General features: G+C 40.9%; 1 protein-coding gene across 4 annotated transcripts in view; it reads right to left on the bottom strand.

The window, feature by feature from the left end:
• LOC26532507 (angiopoietin-related protein 1) overlaps window positions 1–20,283 on the bottom strand; it is a 104,765-nt gene extending 84,482 nt beyond the window's left edge. Inside the window, exons 1-4 of one of the 4 annotated variants that reach the window (XM_033377386.1) lie at window positions 20,148–20,283; window positions 19,413–19,767; window positions 8,423–9,433; window positions 8,021–8,363 (exon numbers count right to left, since the gene is read on the bottom strand). In XM_033377386.1, the coding sequence (XP_033233277.1) occupies window positions 8,021–8,363; window positions 8,423–9,433; window positions 19,413–19,723 (1,665 nt within the window). In that variant the 5' untranslated portion in view covers window positions 19,724–19,767; window positions 20,148–20,283. Of the gene's footprint in view, window positions 1–8,020; window positions 8,364–8,422; window positions 9,434–19,412; window positions 19,768–20,111 lie in introns of those variants that run through there. The other 3 variants (XM_033377387.1, XM_033377385.1, XM_033377388.1) reach the window with 3 other exon arrangements.
• Window positions 20,284–22,763: the final 2,480 nt, after the last annotated feature.

Raw genomic sequence — 22,763 nt, 5'->3', positions numbered from 1 at the left:
TGCATACGCCGCTGTCATCTACAGTCGCGTGAGATTCAATAATGACTATGCTGTAACACTGATCGCCGCAAAAACCCGTGTGGCACCCATCAAACCTATCTCCATCCCACGGCTCGAATTGAATGCCGCCCATCTTCTGTCGAAATTGATGTCTCTGGTTAAGCAAGCTCTAACTTTTCCTATTTCCAGTACTTTGTGTTGGTCAGACTCCGAAATTGTGCTACATTGGCTCTCATCACCTCCACGGACTTGGAACACTTATGTTTGTAATCGCACTGCTGAGATCCTGGAAGCTTGCCCACGTAGCTGCTGGCAACACATTCACACTGAGGACAATCACGCGGACTGTGCATCACGCGGACTTCTACCAAAGGAGCTGGTAGAACATCAACTGTGGTGGAATGGACCACCGTGGCTTTCGCAATCACATCGCACTTGGCCACCTGCTAAGTCAAAGTTTACACTGTAGACTGAGGAAGTAAAGGTCAAACCCTAAGTTAATCTATACATTTCCGATGAAGGAAATGCTCTTAATTCTATGATCAACAAAGCTTCCCCAGGTTAAATCTCTTGCGGACAAATAGCCATTGCTTTCGCTTTGTACATCGACTTCGTTGCAAGGACCGCCTGTCATCGTTTTTATCGTCATGGGAGCTTCAATATGCCCGCTCTACGGTAATCAAACATGTCCAGATGGAGTTTTCCAAGTGGAGTACAAACAGCTGAGCACTGCATTCTTAAAAATCCAAGTTCACTACACTCCATTTGTTGACGACCACGGAATTCTGCGCGTAGGAGGACGCATTGGAAATTCGATGGCAACCTATGATGCAAAACATCCCATACTTCTTCCAAAGGAATCACCAGTCGCTGTTTTATTAGCTAGACACCAGTACGTCACATCGTTATACGCTGGAGTCGAATTTATGTTCCCATGAGTAAAATGTATATTACAACTGCCCTATTCATACGCTCATGAGTGTATTGCACCGCTTAGGTAACTATTTTTACGCGCATAGCTGTGTTGCTATTGCTCGTGTCCAAAACATAGCTCTAATGTTCTCACACGTACAGCTAAAGACCGCAGCTGCACACGCATACAACGATGTGTACCGTTTTGCATTGGACCGTCGCATCGCCTGATCATTCAATTCTCTTTTGGCTCGACTTCTTTTGTGGAGTGGAAGTTAGTCGAAATCTCTGGATGAAACCAACCGCACGCAAAGTTTATACCGTCGCATCATAGACAACCCCCGCTATTCATATAAATGTGTAACATAACCACCCATATTAAATAACCAATATATGAAAATAAACAAGCTCAATATATTAAAAGATTATACAGTCCACTAATTTATATCCAGTAACTACTAACTAACTACTACTCTACTATTTTTTTCGTGTTCTCTTTGAGTCTCCACCTGAGGAGGAGGTGTCCAGGGAGGCCACTACTCAGCTCGTTAAAATATTTACCGACTCCTGCAGTTAGCCGCTCGATAAATTCTGCCGCTCTGCCGTAGCAGAGTCCGGAAGTAACTTGAATGGTGCACTCCTAAACTGGGGAACTCCGGAAAGCCTCCCGGAGACTCTTTAAAAAAAGCTATGGTTGAGAACGTTGAGCGGAACTGGGCCGAATACCAGGTCAGTCTGTCAATTTATAATAAAGAACTAAGGAAGCTTCGCGCTTCCGCAGAGTTGTCTCGAAGACAACACCAACTCTGGGCTATTTAAAGAACGCTGACCAGTCTTGGACTAATACTCACATCCCTATCTGCGATGAAAACAAACCAAACTACTTCGCGGCTCCTTCTGTTGCCTCAAGTGATATATGAACCTTCTATACCAGGAGAACACTTCTTGGGCGATTTCTATGGCTTTAAAGTACAAGTTTGCGGGGCATTTTCCCTACCCAACTGATTCACGATGGACAAAAAGCCACTATTTGGCTCAAAATGATATACCTCGTATATCGCAAACATCCCAGATACCTGTCTTCAGACCAAAGTCGTCTTCAGTCCCAACGCAGGCAAGCCTTCGCACAATGCCGATGGAACGACTCCTGGGGCTGCATCTAACGGCGAGAATTCCGCCTAGTCTAATCTCAGACTCCCAGCAGCCTATCGGAAAGGAACATCCACTGAAACGGCCCTACACTTGATCACATCGATCATCGAAGCGTCCCTTAACTTTAAGGATTACACCCTGGTAGCCTTTCTCGACAGAGAAGGGGCCTTTAAAAACATCCTTCCGACCGTCATCACAGGCGCACTAGCGGACATGGGGGTTGACTCCCGGACGGTTATCCTAATCGAGCAGATGCTACATTGCAGGAAGGTTGAGGCATCACTGGGGACGTAAAAATCACTTAGATTTGTCAGCAGAGAAACACCCTCTTATGGAACGTGGTATTGAACATACTTCTGCGGGAGAAAGAATCATACGAACAATCATGCCCTATGGAGTGGTGTATGGTGGCCAGCCGTATACAAACGAACTTCTCTCGCACGCACTACTCCACGGGAAGCCCTGGATACCGTGCTGAACCTCCTCCCTGTAGATCCCATGGGAAAGAATGTGGCAATACTTTCCGCCCTCAGAATGAGAGAAGCCAAGCTGTGGAAAGCGTCCGAGGTTGGCCACTTGGGAATCCTGACGAGACCCTCGCACTTACCGGAGAGGACAGACTATTGTATCCCCAGTAATCACCTCTGGACGACTTTCCAGGTATCAATCCCACCTAGGGAGGACTGGGAGATGGGCGAACCAGGACCCATATTGCGGTCCACTTCTACAATGATGGCTCAAAGTTAGACTGCCGAGTGGGAGGCGGAGTCTAGTGTATCGAGCTGAACATCAGTACTTGCTTCAGGCTCCCGGATCAGTGTAGTGTGTTCCAATTGGAGGTTGTGGCCATTAAAAGGGGCTATTTTTATTGTCTTCAAACTTCTTCTAAGCACGCACTCAGTGTGCGTCTGTGCGGCAGCACAATGGACGTCTGATAGTTCCATGGGAGCTTGGGGGGCGGTGGTTTTATCCGCCCTTCCTCGGCTACCGCCTGAACCTAACCTAACCTAATTTAGTAAAATGGAAAAATCAGCAAAACGGAAAGGAAAATTCTAAAGCTGGCTATTTGCTTTAAAAGAGGATTAATGTAGGTTTCTATCTCTATTGGTGCTTCTTAAATTCAACGTACTGGTCTCGACCGTACGATTTTTTCATGTTTTTTTTTTACCTTATCCCATAAATAACTTCATGTCTGTTTCACAAAAACCTCAGCTGGCTTTTAATAGAGACTTTGAAGAAAAACTTGTATCAAGAATTTCTTATAGGAGAAAATTGGAAATGAAAACACGACTATAAAAATACCAAAAACTACTGAAGAAGTTTCAGATAAAAGTTTATGAAATTATATTTCGGGACAAGAGTATATGGAAATGTTTTTTTATTCACTTTTAATTCTTTGAACTCGGTTGAAATTTCCACGGAAGTGCCATTCTGTTACAAAATGTATAAGTTAGAGAGGGTTTATTTAAGTTCATACCGGCCCGCTTCCAAGTAGGTCGACATTCTATAGCATTTTTCCAGGAATCTTCGGTGGGATTTAATGGAACCGAACCAACTGGCTAGGGTCCCTATGAGTTTCAAGAATAGTAAAGGACAATTTTACGTTACGGACTCACTTTTTTGTCTCACCTTGATTTGATGTCCCGCTAACCAGTTTCAAAACCCTTTTTCGTGGATGTTGACATGCAATGACTGCATCTTTCAAGAGGCGATGCAATTACTGCACTGCCAAGAGGCCCGTGTAACACCTGCAGAAGGCTGTTACGCGAGCATGTAGGAAAGATAGCTGTTAGACTTATATTCGAGGAAGATTGGCACGAAAGTTTCTAAGAGAACTAGACATGCATTAAAAATAAACATAAAAATACCACTACAATTACTAATTACTAATTACTAGAAAGGTTTGTAAGGATTAGTAATTTCGTAAGAGGAAGAGAATTAGTGGTGGATATGATATGGTAGAGGGAATTATAATCCGAGCATAAGACCCTAAAGGGTTCATGCAAGGAATATTTCGATCTACACAGTGGATGGAACAACGGTATAAAATTTCTAGTAAGTCTAATAGGAATCGTGAAGTTTATGCGGCTTAACAGATCAGGGCTGTCTATGTCACCCCTGATTAAGTTGTGCATAAAAATCACACCAAGCATTTTTCTACGGTTAACTAAGGATGGGAGGTTTACTATTAGCAGTCTGCTAGAGTAAGATGGGAGTCTTACACCCGCATCCCAGTTAAGGCCCTGCAGAGCAAAGAGTAACAAGTTTTTCTGTACTGAATCTATACGATCCTGGTGTACTTTGTACAGAGGGCACCATACACAGGAGCCGTATTTTAAGATCGGACGAACAAGCGAGGAATGGAGCGTCTTCGTTATATAGGGGTCGTCAGATTCCTTTGACCACCTCTTTATAAACCCAAGCACGCCCATGGCCTTGTTTACCATGGTAGAAATGTGTTCAGAAAACTTTAACTTGGGGTCTAACATAACACCCAGATCATCCACCAGGGTAATTCTCTCAAGAGAACCACCAAATTGGGTATAGGGAGCCAACAAGGGGCTAGAACGATGAAATGTTATAACTTTGCATTTCGAGGCATTAAGGTGTAAGTTTGCACAACACCATGATTGAAAGTTATTGAGATCGGATTGCAAGCGAGAATGAAATGAAATGTCCTTATACTGGACACAGAGTTTAACATCACCCGCATACATAAGTACTCGAGAGTATGTTAATACCGAAGGCAAGTCATTAATAAAGAGTGTGAAGAGTAAGGGGCCTAGATGGCTGCCCTGTGGTACTCCCGAAGAAACCCTTACCGCTTGTTGTGGTCTTATATCCCTGCTCATGGAATCCCAATTTTTGCATCTATTAAATGGATGGCCACTAATCCATAATCGTCTAGCTCCCGTTATCCTAAAAAAACAGCACGGCACTGTTCACAAAAGCTCTCGCTCTAGTGTTGTTTACCGTCGAAGCTTTTTAGAGTACGAAAATCTGTTACATCTACGATTTTGAAGGTGCGAGAAAGCTAAAAACGCGGAATTATAGAGAATGACCATGACCAGATTGCCAAAATGAAATAAGATCGGATTAATATTATAGAAAGGAACAAATTAAACTGCTGTGGCTACGTAACGGCCTTCTACACACACTCGTATCGTGCAATGTGTGCGCCCTCTGGCGGAGGCGCTGTCTACTCAAACAAACGGAAAAAAACTTTTGAATATATATATATACCTTTGGTTAAAATGCAAATTGATTAATAACATTTCCTTTTAGCTCTATCCTTTTCTTGGCTCCTTACTCAATTAATGTTTTCTGAAAATCTTCTACCATTGCAAAAAATGGTATGGGCATGCTTGCGCAAATATAAATATTCGAAGCAGAGCAACGCAGAATTGTTTTAAGCAAGTGCCATCGAGCATCAGTGTTTGTTTTTGCTATTGCCTGTTTTTATACCCGATACTCAAAATGAGTATTGGGGTATATTAGATTTGTGGTAAAAGTGGATGTGTGTAACGTCCAGAAGGAATCGTTTCCGACCCCATAAAGTATATATATTCTTGATCAGCATCAATAGCCGAGTCGATTGAGCCCTGTCTGTCTGTCCGTCTGTCCGTCCCCTTCAGCACCTAGTGCTCAAGGACTATAAGAGCTAGAGAAACGATGTTTTGGATCCAGACTTCTGTGATATGTCACTGCTACAAAAATATTTCAAAACTTTGCCCCGCCCACTTCCGCCCCCACAAAGGACGAAGATCTGTGGCATCTACTTTTTTAAAGATACGAGAAAACCAAAAACGCAGAATCGTAGAGAATGACCATATCTTTTAGACTGCAGAATCTGAATTGGATCGTATTATTATTATCGCCAGCATCAAGAAAACAATTTCATTTTTTCTCGCCCTGTCTCTCTCTAACACACACGTAGCATAGGCGGCTTTGCTTAGAGTAAAACATTAGCGCCTAGATCTCAGAGACTATAAAAGCTAGAGCAACCAAATTTGGTATCCACACTCCTAATATATCGGACCGAGACGAGTTTGCTTCAAAATTTCGCCACACTCCCTTCCGCCCCCGCAAAGGATGCAAATCTGGGGATATTCACAAATCTCAGAGACTATTAAAGCTAGAGTAACCAAATTTAGTATCCGCACTCCTGTTAGATCTCACTATAAAACGTATATCTCAAAATTTCGCCGCACCCCCTTCCGCCCCCACAAAGGACGAAAATCTGTTGCATCCACAATATTGCAGATTCGAGAAAAACGCAGAATCATAGATAGCGACCATATCTATCAGCTTGCTGAATCTGGATCAGATCGGATCATTTTTGTAGCCAAAAGCAAGAAATTAATTTGCAGTGGCTACGCAGCGACCGACGTCACGCTCAGACTGATTTTCTGTCTCTCTTGCACGCACTCTTTGTGGTGTCGCTTAATATTAGCGGCGTCTGCCGGAGGAGAGCCATACTGACTAAGTATCGGGTATAACTGTAGAGTTGCGGTGTCCGCAGCAACTCACAACGTTCCCCCTCGTTATCTCTCTCCATAAGCGGTCTTCCCGCTAAACCTTGCGCTCTGATTAATCTTTTATGGATCTTGCGTTTGATCTACTGCAGCCGGGCCGCGTTGATGGAATCAGCGTAGCTCCGACCACAAACCTACAATAAACCTTTAATATATTTGAACGATTCTATCTATATCTCTACGATTCTGCGTTTTTTGTTTTCTCGTATCTTTAAAATTGTGGATGCCACAGATTTTCGCCCTTTGTGGGGGCGGAAGTGGGCGGGGCAAAGTTTTGAAATATTTTTGTAGCAGTGACATATCACAGAAGTCTGGATCCAAAACATCGTTGCTCTAGCTCTTATAGTCTTTGAGCATTAGGCGCTGAAGGGGACGGACAGACGGACAGACGGACGGACGGACAGACGGACAGACAGACATGGCTCAATCGACTCGGCTATTGATGCTGATCAAGAATATATATACTTTATGGGGTCGGAAACGATTCCTTCTGGACGTTACACACATCCACTTTTACCACAAATCTAATATACCCCAATACTCATTTTGAGTATCGGGTATAATAACTAATTCAATAACTGCTCATTCACTGTTAGGGTTTCACACATACACACAAAGCCCGCAGCTGCACACGCATAAATCGATGTGTACCGTTTTTGCATTGGACCGTCGCAACGCATTATCTTTCAATTCCCTTTTGCTCGACTTATTTTGTGGAGTTGAAGGTAGTAGTTAATTAGACTCACAACCAACTTCCCGCACATCGCTGTACCGCCGCAAATCAACCCCCGCTTTTGATATATATATAACCGCCGATATTATTATGACTAAATATATGAAATAAAACCTATTACAAATTATACAGTCCTCACTCATAACCAAAAATCATGGTAAAATAATTGATATCCTCTAAAAAATAAACACCGAATAGTATAAAATCGGTTAAAAAACTTTATACCTTTTGGTTTGATTAAGATTACCATCTAACACTCACAGATTTAAAGGTGTTGTCACCTATCTGACTTGTGCCCCGCGCCTAAATTCCGCAGTCTAGTATTTAGTATTAATGGTTAAAGTCGATGGAGCTGATTCCTCATAAACATATTCCCATAATTTCTTTGTTGAAAACAGAAAAAAGAAAAACCGCCTGAAACTTTCACATCAGTCAAACAACACTGTTCTTTTGGTAGCTCCGACTATTTATCAGCTGGTCCTCGTATTATTGATTAGAAACTTTACACAGGTTTTCTTCCGGGTTGTTGATCACTAGATCGTTGCATGTTTTCAAAATTTACGATTTAATATTCTGACGGAAGGACCTTTGCAGCTGAAAAGGACCTTTGAAAAGCTAACGAAAAGAAAATTCTCGTACTTAATTGACTAACGTACTTTATCTTAACATGAACCATTTTTTTACTTACTCTGATATCCTTAAGTGTTAAGATGTCATTGGTAAATGTGTTATTTATAACAGCTGGCTTATTTTTAACGCTGGGAAATATAATGCCACCTTTTCGAATGGTTGATTTAGTAGTAACTGGGCTGTAAGAGGCTGTAGAAGCGGAAAGTGTTCCACCGATAATATTGCTTGTGTTGGTGGTCGTTGACAATATCGGCACATCACTTGTTATTACATCTCCAGTAGAAGTAGTTTTTTGTGATTGGGAAGGTGATGGGGATGTGGTTTCAGATATTGGTATAGAAGACAATATTGGAGGCAATGGCGTCTTAACCTCTGTAAAATTGTCTTCTATTATTGAATATCTTCAAAAAATTAAAAAGTGAGAAAATAATTCCTTAAAAAAGAAAATAAATTAAATTACTTGCTTGAGTCATATTCCACCAAACGATCGATGGTTGGGTCCATTAAAAGTTCTGTGGGACCTGGACGCGTTGCCAGTAATTGCACATCATTCTCTTGTTTTTTTAAACGCTTTTCAACCATATCTAAGTTGTTGATAATTAAATTAGTTTTTGTTTTTAGATCTTGGTGAATTTCATCAATGGCCCGTTCCTGGCGTTGTGTTTGTGTCAAAAGAGCATCAGACTTTGGTAAAAGATGGTCAACTGTAGATTTTGTGCCTACCACGACGTCCCAAACTTCGTCCATTTTTTCAGATACTGAAACCATAGGTCGTATTTGCTTAACAAGAGCATCAATTTTGCTTGATTTGATGGGTGGTGGTGAAGTTGTGGTGATATTGAATGCATTTACTTGCTCGTGATGATCAACCACCGCATAGTGAATATCGTGGATCATTCGAATCATTCGCCCAATATTTTCTGACACAATATTAATGTGAAATTGCAACTTCTTGTCAATACTATCTGTTGAATCACGAAGCTCACTTAATTCTTCGGACACTTGAGTCATCGTTTCTGGGTTTAAAGCCTTTGTTATATCAATTACATTCATAGATATAGGCTTTTTCTCACTAGCCTCGGCGTTAAAATCTTCAGCTTGTAAAAAGTTATTATCTATTTGTGATTTTAGAACCTCTAGTTTGATATCAATATTAGTAACTTTTTGGTCCAACTGTTCTAATTGATTCTCAAGGATATTGCTTGAAGAATTTAGAGGTTTTTGTTTTTCTTTGTCATTATCCGAACGTGCAACTTGTATTTCAGGAACATCATGAATAAGGTGGGCCTCTAACCTATGAAGCTTTGATATAATCAATTCACTTTTTCCAATGTTATCAGTCACTCTATTATCCAATGTATCCATGTGATTCATCATAAGTTCCACTGTTTTATCCAAGTTATCAATACGTTTTAGTTTTCCTTCAAGTGTGGTTATAATAATTTCAAATATATTCAGTAATTGCTGCTCTCTAGAAAAAAAAACGGAAAAAGAAAGTATTACAACCTAAAAATTAACTGTGTACATATTTAAGCGTATTATAAATTGTAGATGACGAAAACAAAAATTGATCACTCTGTCAGAATACACGCTACACATGCTAGCTTTATAAGCTCTTATACACTTATACATTACAGAATGACATTATTTGGAGCAACAGATATAGTTAACAATATTGCTGCAAACGGTCAACAATTTAATTCCACGTACAAAATCAAAGGCCAAGTTTATCACATTGCTGCCAATGCCAAACAAATCTCCTATATTTTTACAAATCTACTACTCTGGTCTGATGAGCTGGTGAGGTTGGGGGCTTAGCTGAGGCCACCAGACGGGTCGCAGGTTACGGATGGCGAACGATCTACCTACATAGCGTAGCGAAATACCGGACATTCCTAGGGAGAGTACCGAAAATAAGCAGCCCCGGATAGTTTAATTGGACGTTGACATGCAATGACTGCATCTTTCAAGAGGCGATGCAGCTCTGCACCGTCAAGTGGCCCGTGTGACACCAGCAGAAGGCTGTTACGCGCGGATCCCAGGCAAAACGCAGCCCTCCGCCCGCCCAACCGACCGAGGGGCGCTGCCGCATGACGCGCGGTGCGTAGTCGAACCAAACGCGAACATGCAAGAAAGATAGCTATTAGACTAACATTCGAGGAAAATTAGCACTAAACTTACTAAGAAACTAAGCATGCAATCAAAATACAAATACCACTGCAGTTACTAATTAATAGAAAGGTGTGTAAGGATTAATAATTTAATAAGAGGAAGAGAATTAGTGGTGGATATAATATGGTAGAGGGAACTATAATCCGAGCATAAGACCCTAAACGGTTCATGCAAGGAATAATTCGATCTATAAAGTGGAACAACGGTATAAAATTTCTAGTCAGTCTAATAGGAATCGTGAAGTTTATGCGGCTCAACAGATCAGGGCTGTCTATGTCACCCCTGATCAAGTTGTGCATAAATATCACACCAAGCATTTTTCTACGGTTAACTAAGGATGGGAGGTTTACTAATAGTAGTCTACTAGAGTAAGATGGGAGTCTTACACCCGCATCCCAGTTAAGGCCCCTCAGAGCAAAGAGTAAAAAGTTTTTCTGTACTGATTCTATACGGTCTTGGTGTACTTTGTACTGAGTGCACCATACACAGGAGCCGTATTCTAAGATCGGACGAACAAGCGAGGTATAGAGAGTCTTTGTTATATAGGGGTCGTCAAATTCCTTTGACCACCTCTTAATAAACCCAAGCACGCCCATGGCCTTATTTACCATGGTAGAAATGTGTTCAGAAAACTTTAACTTGGGGTCTAACATAACACCCAGATCATCCACCAGGGTAATTCTCTCAAGAGAACCACCAAATAGGATGTAGGGAGCCAACAAAGGGCTAGAACGATGAAATGTCATAACTTTGCATTTGGAGGCATTAAGGTGTAAGTTTGCACAACACCATGACTGAAAGCTATTGAGATCGGATTGCAAGCGAGAATGAAATGAAATGTCCTTATACTGGACACAGAGTTTAACATCATCCGCATACATAAGTACTCGAGAGTATGTTAATACTGAAGGTAAGTCATTAATAAAGAGTGTGAAGAGTAAGAGGCCTAGATGGCTGCCTTGTGGTACTCCCGAAGAAACCTTTACTGGTAAAGAGAGGGAGTTTTTGAAGAGGACTCTTTGAGACTTAGAACAAAGATAGCTAGAAATCTATCTCAGGAGGTTGGGCGGAAACCCTAAAAGGTCAAGTTTATGCGCTAAAAGGGAATGGTTTACAGAGTCGAATGCTTTACTAAAGTCGGTGTAAATAACATCCGTCTGTAAGTTACATTGTTACAAAGCCTTTAATAATGAAAGAGGTAAACTCTAACAAGTTCGTGGTGGTTGATCGCCGCCTTATAAATCCATGCTGAGCTGGAGATATAAGTGACTTGCAGAGATGTTGCAAGTGCGGAGTTAAAACCTTCTCAAACATTTTGGGAATAGCGGATAACTTTGCTATACCTCTATAATTTTTTGCATCAGACTTGCTACCTTTTTTATGGAGAGAAATTATAAACGATTCCTTCCAGATCGGGGGGAAGCAAGAAGAATCAATGGACAGGGTGAATAGTTTAAGCAAAGGTCCACACAGAGCCTCGGCGCAGTACCTGAGTACACAACCTGGAACCCCGTCTGGACCCGGTGAAAACACAGTATTAACTAGTCGAAGATCATGAAGTATGGAACATTCATTTAACAAGTGACTGATGACCAGAGTAGCTTTCCTCAGAATAGGTGGTTTGGAAGATTTGGGCAAAAAGATCGGCAATTGCCTGATCATTATTTGCCGACGTATTACAAAATGATAGCGAGGATGGGTGTGCGGACGTTCTACGCTTACTGTTTACGAAGCTGTAAAACTGTTTAGGGTCCTGAGAAAAACGTATCCTGCATCGAGATAGGTAGTTCTTATAGCATTGAGCATTAAGAACTGAAAAGTTTGACCGAGCTAATACATAGCGAGAGTGAGAAGTAGGAGAACCCACTTCTTGAAATGTTTTATAAAGTCTTGATTTTAAGTTTTTTAGACTGGATAACTCTTTGGTAAACCAAGGGGGTTTTCCAGATCTTGTCGGACAAGAAAGCGCGACACAATAATCGAAAAATGTGCCAAGAGCATTGTAAAAAATGTTTGTGCATTTTGTGACATCAGTGCACAAGTACAAAGCGGACCAATCAAAATCCCTAATGAGGTTATTAAGCTTCGCAAACTCGGCTTTACGAAAGCTGCGGACACGTTCGGGCAGCCTACTCGACCGATCCAATACAGTTGGTCCTATATCTAGCGACACCTCGAAAGTAGGGTGGTAGGCATCTTCAGGTATAGTGAGCAGAAGGGCTCGGGTTAACAACACTATGGTCGGATCCGATACAAAGCATAGATCAAGCAATCGACCCAAGGAATTTTTCACATGATTGACTTGAGACAGGGACAGGTCAAGCAAGCCGTCAACAAAGTCATGTCGTGACATGGGCACTAGGATACTAGACTCGTTTACCGAACACCAAACAGTTCCTGGCAAGTTGAAGTCACCAAGAACTATCATACGATCTTTATCAGATAGCGAGGAAGAAACAGCGGTTAAAGCGGACAAGTGCTGCTCATAAATTTAAATATCCGAAGAAGGTGGGATATACGAGCAAGTAATGAATATAGCGAAAGCGGGAAGAATCAGTTTTACACACAGGAATTTCAGTTCCTGTTGAACTTGGACTGTGAAATGTTCTGACGTGAAGTAAGAGTCCACTGCAATTAGAACCCCTCCTGCACGTCGAGACGAACGGTCCTTTCTAAAAGTTGTGTACTGATCTGCCAAAACCTCGGAACTAAGAATGTCCGGCTTTAACCAGGTTTCAGTAAACACAATAACGTGGGAAGCAAATGCAACACTATCTCGGAAAAGAATGCTGAGCTTACTACGCAAGCCTCTTACATTCTGATAGGTTACTAAAAGAGAAGTTAGTTTTTTGGAAAGGTGGAAGCAAGACGGGAAGTTGAGGAAGAGGAAGTTGAGTTTGAGAGTGGCACACTGGAAAGATTTGGAAGGGTTTGGGGGGCCTATTCTTCTTCTTAGCCTTAAACTCCTTCACCACCAAATGCTCCGGCCAAATTTGGTGAAGCAAATGGTGTCAAATTGAGTTGGGGAGATGCTTATCTTAAACGAGGCTATCTCCCTGGCATAAGAGAAGTTAAATTTCTCCACCTTTAAACCCACGGCTTTTATTTTGCTTTGAATAAAAGCAATTACATCATTAGATGTGAGGTCAGGGGCCAGCCGTGAAACAAAAACTTGTCGTTTTGGTGGGACTCCCACCAGTGGTTTAGTCACCACAGGCCTAGTACCTGTGGGGGCAATATCCGGAGGTCCGGAACGTCTATTTACTGGTGGGATCGGGATAGACGGGACAACTAGCGAACTTGAGTGGTTATAGCAAGAGCTACTAAGCAGAGAGCGCTAGTGCTCAGAAAGTTTAAAGAGCGAGAGAGAAAGAACAGTTATTGAAGTTGAGGTGATAGCGAGAGAGTGATAAAACAACAAAAGCTACCAGACGAGAGCGGACTGCAATGCAATGTAATGCGTACTCACTCACTGCAACAACACAAACACAAGCACAAGCCGACGCCGAAAAATAAAAAGTTAAATAATGTTTTAACACAAATCAAAAGGCATGCACTCGCGTAATAGAATTGGTTTCCAGATTGTTGTCTGGTTAGGAAGTATAATTAGAATTTAGTTAGGAAAACACCGGCTGTTTATTCAAAACAAAAGGAAAAAATGCGGAGCGCAAAACAAAAACACGTCTGATCACTACGAAAGATAATCGGAACATAGCCAGCGGGTGTTCGCGAAGCACTCACACACTCCTGTATCCCTACACACTACCTACCTACATCCCAACCCGTGGCGAGAGTCAGCCTGGCTGGGGGCTCGGTATATAAAACTGGCCCAGTCGTTAACGGAGAGCTCAGGGACCTGGCAGCCCCCTGTTCTAATGATGCCTTATCCGGGCAACGTGGATCTCTGCCCGGACGGACCGTACACCTTCTCTGCAGCTCGTGGGAAAAGAATGGAAGATTATAATAAAACAAAAAACGAAACTGAGTCTGGGAAGGGAGCCTCTCAGACAAAGGAGACTCCTGGACCAGCACCGAAGCGCTCCAGAGAACTGCCAAATACCTCGTTCGTGCAGATTGCCAGAGAAAAGACGCGGACAAAGGCAGCGCGGACTCGCGAATCCCCAGGAACCAGTTGAAGTGGGTGCATCAAATTTATAGCTGTACAAAGCAGAGATGCAACCCCCACCTGCCAACATCGGAATGGAAGGTGGTCAAAGTGGAGACGACACAGGGCCCTACATACCAGTTCGTCCTCAACAAAGAGGCCGCGATTGAGGCTGCCAAAGGCGAGCTCAACTTTGGGTTTAGCGCAGTGACCGTAAAGGTCTACAAGTCGAATTCAGCGGCCGGGGCGCGTCCTGTCGATAATCCATTCGAGCAGGACGCTGCCTCCGAAATCGAAGCACCCGAAGATTACACGGAGACAGACCCAGAAGGCTACTCCACCGATGGCACGCTGAGACGTGATTTCGAGGCCACGTGTTGCGACGATGAAGTCGAAGACGATCTAGACGCCGACATTACAGTGCTGCTCTTATACTCCGCATCGAAAAGAGCGGAGCACACGTAGCCCTAGTCCAGGAACCTTGGATAGTGGCGGACAAGGTTTGTGGACTAGGGACATTGGCCTTCTAATAGGTTCTGACGCCAACGCTCACCTCACTCAATGGGGGAGCTCGAACACAAATATAAGGGGTGAATCACTTTTCAGCTTCATCGTTAACTCGAATCTATTTATTTGTAATCCGGGCAACGACCCCACTTTTATAATTAAAAATCGACAGGAGCTTATTGACCTCATCGTAGTGTCTCACAGACTGTTAGATATAGTCAAGAGTTGGCAAATCCTTGACTACATTAATCCCAGGAAAGTCAACTGGGAAAAATATAGCTCAGCCCTGGAAAACTAACCCCCTCTAAATAGCTAAAAGAGCGAACGAGGAGATCCACTGGGAAGACTACAAAATCAGCCTGTCACTATATAAAAAGGAAATAAAGCAAACGAGGGGGAACGTTGTGAGTTGCTGCGAGTACCGCAACTTTACATTTATACCCGATACTAAGTCAGTATGGCTCTCCTCCTGCAGACGCCGCTAATATTGAACGACACGACAAAGGGTGCGTGCGAGAGAGACAAAAATTGCAAATTGATTTCTTCCTTTTGGCTATAAAAATGATCTGATCTGATCTGATCCAGATTCAGCAACCTGATAGATATGGTCATTATCTATGATTCTGCGTTTTTAGTTTTCTCGATTCAGCAATATTGTGGATGCAACAGATTTCCGTCTTTTGTGGTAGCTGAAGGGGGTAAGGCGAAATTCTGAGATACACGTTATATAGTGAGATTTAACAGGAGTGTGAATACCATATTTGGTTACTCTAGCGTTAATAGTCTCTGAGATTTGTGGAGACCCACAGATTTTCGTCCTTTGCGGGGGCGGAAGGGGGTGTGCCAAAATTTTGAGACCAAACGGTCAAGGTCCGATATATTAGGAGTGTGGATACCAAATTTGGTTGCTCTAGCTTTTATAGTCTCTGAGATCTAGGCGCTAATGTTTTACTCTAAGCAAAGCCGCCTATGCTACGTGTGTGTTAGAGAGAGACAGGGCGAGAAAAAATGAAATTGTTTTCTTGATGCTGGCGATAATAATAGTACGATCCAATTTATATTCTGCAGTCTTAAAGATATGGTCATTCTCTAAGATTCTGCGTTTTCGGTTTTCTCGTATCTTTAAAAATGTTGATGCTACAGATTTTCGTCCTTTGGGAGGCGGAGGTGGGCGGGGCGAAGTTTTGAAATATTTTTGTAGCAGTGACATAACACAGAAGTCTGGATCCAAAACATCGTTGCTCTAGCTCTTATAGTCTTTGAGCACTAGGCGCTAATAGGGACGGACAGATGGACAGACGGACGGACGGACAGACGGACAGACAGACATGGCTCAATCGACTCGGCTATTGATGCTGATTAAGAATATATATACTTTATGGGGTCGGAAACGATTCCTTCTGGACGTTACACACATCCATTTTCACCACAAATCTAATATTCCCCAATACTCATTTTGAGTATCGGGTATAACAAGGCAAGCAAAAAAGGGCCTCTTGGCAATAATTTTGCTCGGAAATTGAGAAAACGTCAGAGGCCGCAAGGCTACGCAAGATTCTCTCGAAAACTATCGCCTCGGTAGGGTATCTTAAAAGGAATGATGGTACGTGGACCAACCCCAGTAAAGAGTCCCTACACATTTTACTGGACACGCATTTCCGCGGGTGCACAACCAACGAGCCGGCACACCTCCCAGGAGAGGGACCGGTAACCTCGATAAATCACACCCTCACAAAACGTAACAAAAGCTGGGCAATAAACAGCTGCAGGAAGATGATGGCTGTGGTGACCTGATGTTGGCCCGTCACTTGGTGATGCTCATTGATCAATTGCTCATATGCAGGATGGTGACATCATCGATGGGATCGTCCGCCCAGTTAAGGTATGTCTCATCTTCTGTGGAACATAGCAGTCAACCAGATTCTATGTGAACTGGAAGGTTCTACTTTTAAGTAGATCTCTTGTACTCTTGTCAGGACCCTTAGCCAAAGGAAATTTCAAGATCAGGAAATGGTGCTCCAATGATACATCTGTTCTCGATCAAACACCCATTGAAGATAGGGAAACATTTGTTAAATTCACTGATGGCAGCGATGTAATCAAGACGCTAGGTTTAGCATGGAATCCCACTTCGGATGAGCTATTATTTTCATTCTGTCCCAATCAAGTCCCTTCGAAACCAACTAAGCGAGTTGTATTGTCAACTATTTTACGATTTTATGATCCCCCCGGACTTATAGGGCCAGTAATTACCAAAGCAAAAATATTTCTAAAGCAGCTGTGGAAAGAAAAGCTACATTGGGATGAAAGTTTTCTAGTATCCTTACGCACAACTTGGATCGACTTTATTAAGCAGTTTGACTCTATGGAACAAATATTGAAATGCATGGATTTTGTGATGCCAGCATGAGTGCTTATGGAGCTTGCATCTACGCTGTTTCGCAAGGCGACAATGGAGTCAAGGCAAATCTTCTATTTTCCAGATCTCGTGTAGCGCCACTGACGACAATTACAATACTCAAGTTGGAATTATGTGGTGCAGCGCTACTCGCTCAGCTTATGCATGAAGTGCAATGAACTGTAATTGCTCTTATTATTGCTGGTGTGACACCACAGTCGTTTTGGCTGGGATCAAGCATCAAGCTTGTCTCAACGATTGCATGGATTCATTCCTCCTAGATGTATGGGAGGATTATGGGATGCGTCAGTCAAGCTTACTAAACGTCATCTTCGACGTGCCCTTGGATCCTCTGTGCAATCATTAACTCAAGGCCTCACAACTTTCTTGGAGCTTGACTTTGTTCATTTAAACGTCGATCGCTTGGACCGTTGGCACAAGGTCACACAGCTTGAGTACATCTTTTAGTTTCGCTGGCGCCAATCTTATTTAACCATTCTTCAAAAAAGAAGGAAGTGGCGCACCCGGAATCCTGAGTTTCACGTGAATGAGAACTTTCCTCCGCTCAAGTGGCCTCTAGAGAGAATCCTCGAGCTCATCCCAGGAGGGATGTTACAGGTGTTAGCCGAAGAGCACTATCAAAATGATGTCTATTGCCTCTATGAGATATAGGGAAAGGCATGGATCCTTCCACGGGGGGAGTATGTTCGGGCGAAGCCCGATTGTAAATTTTGTACCAACTTTCTATAGCCTATCAATTCACTTTCTGTACCATTTTGGTCAGTACACTAAGCTAACGTAACGTAAGCGTAGCTGTAGTTATCTTTTATTTCCTATGCCGTCGCTAAGCAGTCAGCAGCATTCTACTGCTTGATATAGTTGGAGAACATACCTTTTTTTGTCCACAATCTAATACTTTGGCTCGATATCGGCTCGCTTGCGTCATCCAAGTGTATCACTCTTTAAAACTATTGTAAAAGGCTCTGGCATCTTCCGTCTCTAAATATCGCTCTGATCAGATTGCTTTTTTTATACCCGATACTCAAAATGAGTATTGAGTATTGAGTATATTAGATTTGTGGTGAAAATGGATGTGTGTAACGTCCAGAAGGAATCGTTTAATAAAGTATATATATTCTTGATCAGTATCAATAGCCGAGTCGATTGAGCCATGTCTGTATGTAAATACTGTTTGGGGACGGAACATCTTCCTTATATTCTTCTTTCCTTACGCACATACATACATATATATGTACATTTAAACAAATTTAATATAGCCTTTAACTTTTTGGGTAAAAGACATAAAAAGCCAAGCAAAAGCCATACAAAAATCTTGACAATGGTTTAGAACATATATTTCGTTTAAACTTTAAAACTATGCAAAATTTGGCTAAAGAAAATCTGTTAATAGAAATAGAAAATAATTGAAATCAATGGAATTAAGCAGGAAAGCCTAGATATATTAACGTAAAAAAATTATAAGGGCCCGCAGCAAAAGAAAGTTCGATTTGTTCGGCCTGTGTAATTCTTGGTAATTCAACATTATATTACCATTATTATATAAAAAAAATGTGCTCTTTTTAAGCTTTTTCCAGACTACCTATAGTAAATCAATTAAATTTGTTATTTGCATTACATTCACTTTCAACAAAGTGCACATAGGTAGCTAAGTTCGGTTGACCAATTCCCACACTATTCAACAGACCGGTTTTTTTACCAAGCAGCGTGAAATTAAACCAACAGCTCTGCCATCTCCCTACTCTTACTCTTACTCTTAACTTTGGTTTAAACTCGGATTATTCTTTTTTAAAATATAATGTTTTACATTTTATTTGCAAATAAAAGATTTGTGTGACTTAAAGAGTATAAAAAACTGTAAAGATTTTTCAATTATTTATGTCGAACGTATTGCCTATTACTTTTTTGTTACACATATTATTGTATGCGTTTATAGGCTACATTAATACATGCATATGCATATGTATGTATATGTACATATGTATATATGTATGAACGTCATGGGCGAGTATGCATTTATGTACATGAACACATATTTGAATACTTACGTACAATACGTACATATGTACACATATATGCAGTATGTCTAGGTGTGTGTGCATGAGAGGTTTACAGTTAACCACTATGCAAAAAACCGGTTTGTTGGCGCAATCTTTTGTTTTGACCACAGATATATACCTTGTATTTTAGGTTTATCTGTGTTCATACCAACAACAAACGTATTTAAAAAGCAAAATCACAGACCCTTACCTTGTTCGCAGGTTTCCATTTCGAGTTGTATTTAATGATTTTGTGGCAAGCTTGAAACTTGTGGTGGCTCCGTTGCCACTATTAAGTTGACTGGCACTTGTACGAGGTAATCGCGGATTTGCATTCCCATTTCCTGTAAGCGGGCGCGCCGCACCACTAGCACTATTGCTAACGGCAAGTGCTCCCGGTAACATATCAAGGTGCATGATGATTCCAATGCACAGTATCGTTACTGGAAGCGCCGCCCGGCTAATGAATTTATACCGTCTTGTATAAACCAGAAAGGCTACCATGACTGCGAACCGTATCATCTCTACACATTCATATATTTTGCACAGGAAAGAGCCGTTATTACCTGTAATAATTCATAGCTTTGTAAATGGAATTTTTGCATTGTATAACGACCAACAGCAAATTTTCAGACTGGCTTGGATTACAAAAAATACTAATTTACCCAAGTAAAATATTTAAAAAATCTTAAAATATTAAAAATATTTCTTGCTTTAATATTTGTAGTATATGTATATATGCAGTTTAGATATGGATTCTAAGTGTTCGCAGTCTCCCATTCTTTAAATCAAACGTTTGCGTTTTTTTGTTTGTTTTATGACCACTTTTGCATTAATAATGAATTTCAATATTCAACTCTTTAACAGTTATCCGGTGATTTAAAATCTTTTCGAAATTAAATAGACATACACAACCACTATTAAGTCATACATCCATTTTATTTACTTTAAGAAAAACGTAAATGTACATTAAAAGAAAATCTTATATTTTCGGCATTCAACAATTCACAACCGATTAGAGCATTGGGTGAAACTTTTCTGTTTCTGTTATAGATCTCAGTAGCTATACAGCTGCCTAAGCACACACAAAGCACAGCTTTACAACATGCCAAGAAACTCACCACTAAGATAGCTATTGTGGAACTCGTTTACTCTATCCGAAAGTGAGAGTTGCTTCACAGTTTAATATAAGAAACATGTGTAGATACTTACATATGTATGTATTTAAAATATGCTTTTGTATTATATGCATACAAATGATATGGTTGAATACAATGTGTGGTGGTATGAGGTTGTGTTTAAGGACAAATGTAGTAAATATTTTGATTATCAAAATCTTTAGATATTTTATAGTATCCAGTCGCCAACTAGTTTTAGAAATTGATTAGTTTTAAAATATATTATTGGCCGTTTTTGTACTTGATAGTCAGTCCTGGAAGTTTTGGTGTTTCTATACATTAGTTTGTCGTTTCCAACAAATGGCAACATTCAACAATACATTCAATTTAAATTCAAACTTACGTTGCATAAAGCATATAAAAAGCATAACCAAAAGATAACATATAATGCTAAAATAATTCAATGTAATAATTATTATTAAAATTATAATTATTCAATCGACATGATCGAAATTACTGCAGAAATAATCAGAGTGGATATTGACATTATCAAATGATTGGGTGTCACTTTGAATATTTAAAACTGTAAAGAAAAAATAAATACCCGCAAGTTTGAATATGCCTCGAAGACATAAGAGTTGTTACTGAAAAAATATCCTGAGAAGAAGCTAACTCCCACGCTTCAAAAAATTCTGGCACATGGTCAAATTTTAAATGAACATCAGAGCCTACCAATTTGAGGAAGCCCAGGAAACGAGAAAAAAAGATTACAAAAAATATAGGAATATGAATACTTGCAAGACATCACGAATTAAGCAAAACCAAGACCTTTTCAACATCCATTAGATATGTGAGATCACAAAGTAAATCGTCAAGCAGTTATTCTTCAGAAATTATAAGTTTAATAGATATTCCTCTCTCAAAACAGGAAGTGTAGGATTTTTTTACAGAAACTAAAATATTCAACCTACTTCACAACTTATAAAAATATTTTTTTCAATTTCAATTTTTGTAAAGTATATTAAGTTTAAAGTTAGATAAAAAATAATATTTTTTAGAAGCTTTTAGACATTGTAGTATAATTTGCTTAACTTAAATTGTGAAAGATATTTCTTTCAAATGCAGTTTGTTTCATGAAGATATGTTTAATTGTTCGGAAGTTATTAATTTAGCGAGCTTTAAGAGAATCCGTTCTCTTTCGTAGTGATCAGACGTGTTTTTGTTTTGCGCTCCGCATTTTTTCCTTTTGTTTCGAATAAACAGCCGGAGTTTTCCTAACTAAATTCTAAATATACTTTCTAACCAGACAACAATCTGGAAACCTATTCATTTACGCGAGTGCATGCCTTTTGATTTGTGTTAAAATATTATTTAACTTTTTATTTTTCGGCGTCGGCTTGTGTTGTTGCAGTGAGTGAGTATTGCATTGCAGTCCGCTCTCGTCTGGTAGCTTTTGTTGTCTTATCACTCTCTCGCTATCACCTCAACCTCAATAACTGTTCTTTCTCTCTCGCTCTTTCAACTCTCTGAGCAATAGCGCTCTCTGTCTAGTAGCTCTCGCTATAACCGCTCTCCACTCTGCTCTCTTTTTTTTTCTTACCAATTCCGCTTTGAGCGTTGTCTGGCACATTGGTCTGATACCAATTTGTTTTGGAAATTTTTAATTTTTATACCCGATACTCAAAATGAGTATTGGGGTATATTAGATTTTTGGTAAAAGTGGATGTGTGTAACGTCCAGAAGGAATCGTTTCCGACCCCATAAAGTATATATATTCTTGATCAGCATCAATAGCCGAGTCGATTGAGCCATGTCTGTCTGTCCGTCTGTCCGTCCGTCCGTCCGTCCGTCTGTCCGTCTGTCCGTCCCCTTCAGCGCCTAATGCTCAAAGACTATAAGAGCTAGAGCAACGATGTTTTGGATCCAGACTTCTGTGATATGTCACTGCTCCAAAAATATTTCAAAACTTTGCCCCGCCCACTTCCGCCCCCACAAAGGGCGAAAATCTGTGGCATTCACAATTTCGACGATACGAGAAAACTAAAAACGCAGAATCGTAGAAGATGACTATATCTTCTAGAGTGCAAAATCTGAACCAGATCGTATAATTATTACAGCCAGAATCACGAAAACAATTTCACTCTTTCTCGCTCTGTCTCACTCCAACACACAGGTTTCATGGTCGGTTTTGCCAATTGCAAAATATGAGCTCAAGGATCTCAGAACCTATAAAAGCCAGAGCAACCAAATTTGGTATCCACACTCCTGTGATATCGGACCTTGACCGTTTCATGTCCAAATTTCGCCACACCCCCTTCCGCCCCCGCAAAGCACGAAAATCTGAGGCAACCACAAATCTCAGAGACTATTAAGGCTAGAGTAACCAAATTTGGTACACACACTCCTTTAAGATGTCACTATAAAACGTATATCTCAGAATTTCG

Source organism: Drosophila pseudoobscura, chromosome 3, assembly GCF_009870125.1.
Source record: "Drosophila pseudoobscura strain MV-25-SWS-2005 chromosome 3, UCI_Dpse_MV25, whole genome shotgun sequence".
Lineage (NCBI taxonomy): Eukaryota > Metazoa > Arthropoda > Insecta > Diptera > Drosophilidae > Drosophila > Drosophila pseudoobscura.
The sequence above is the reverse complement of the archived record's forward strand: the minus strand, read 5'-3'. Positions and strand labels throughout refer to the sequence as shown.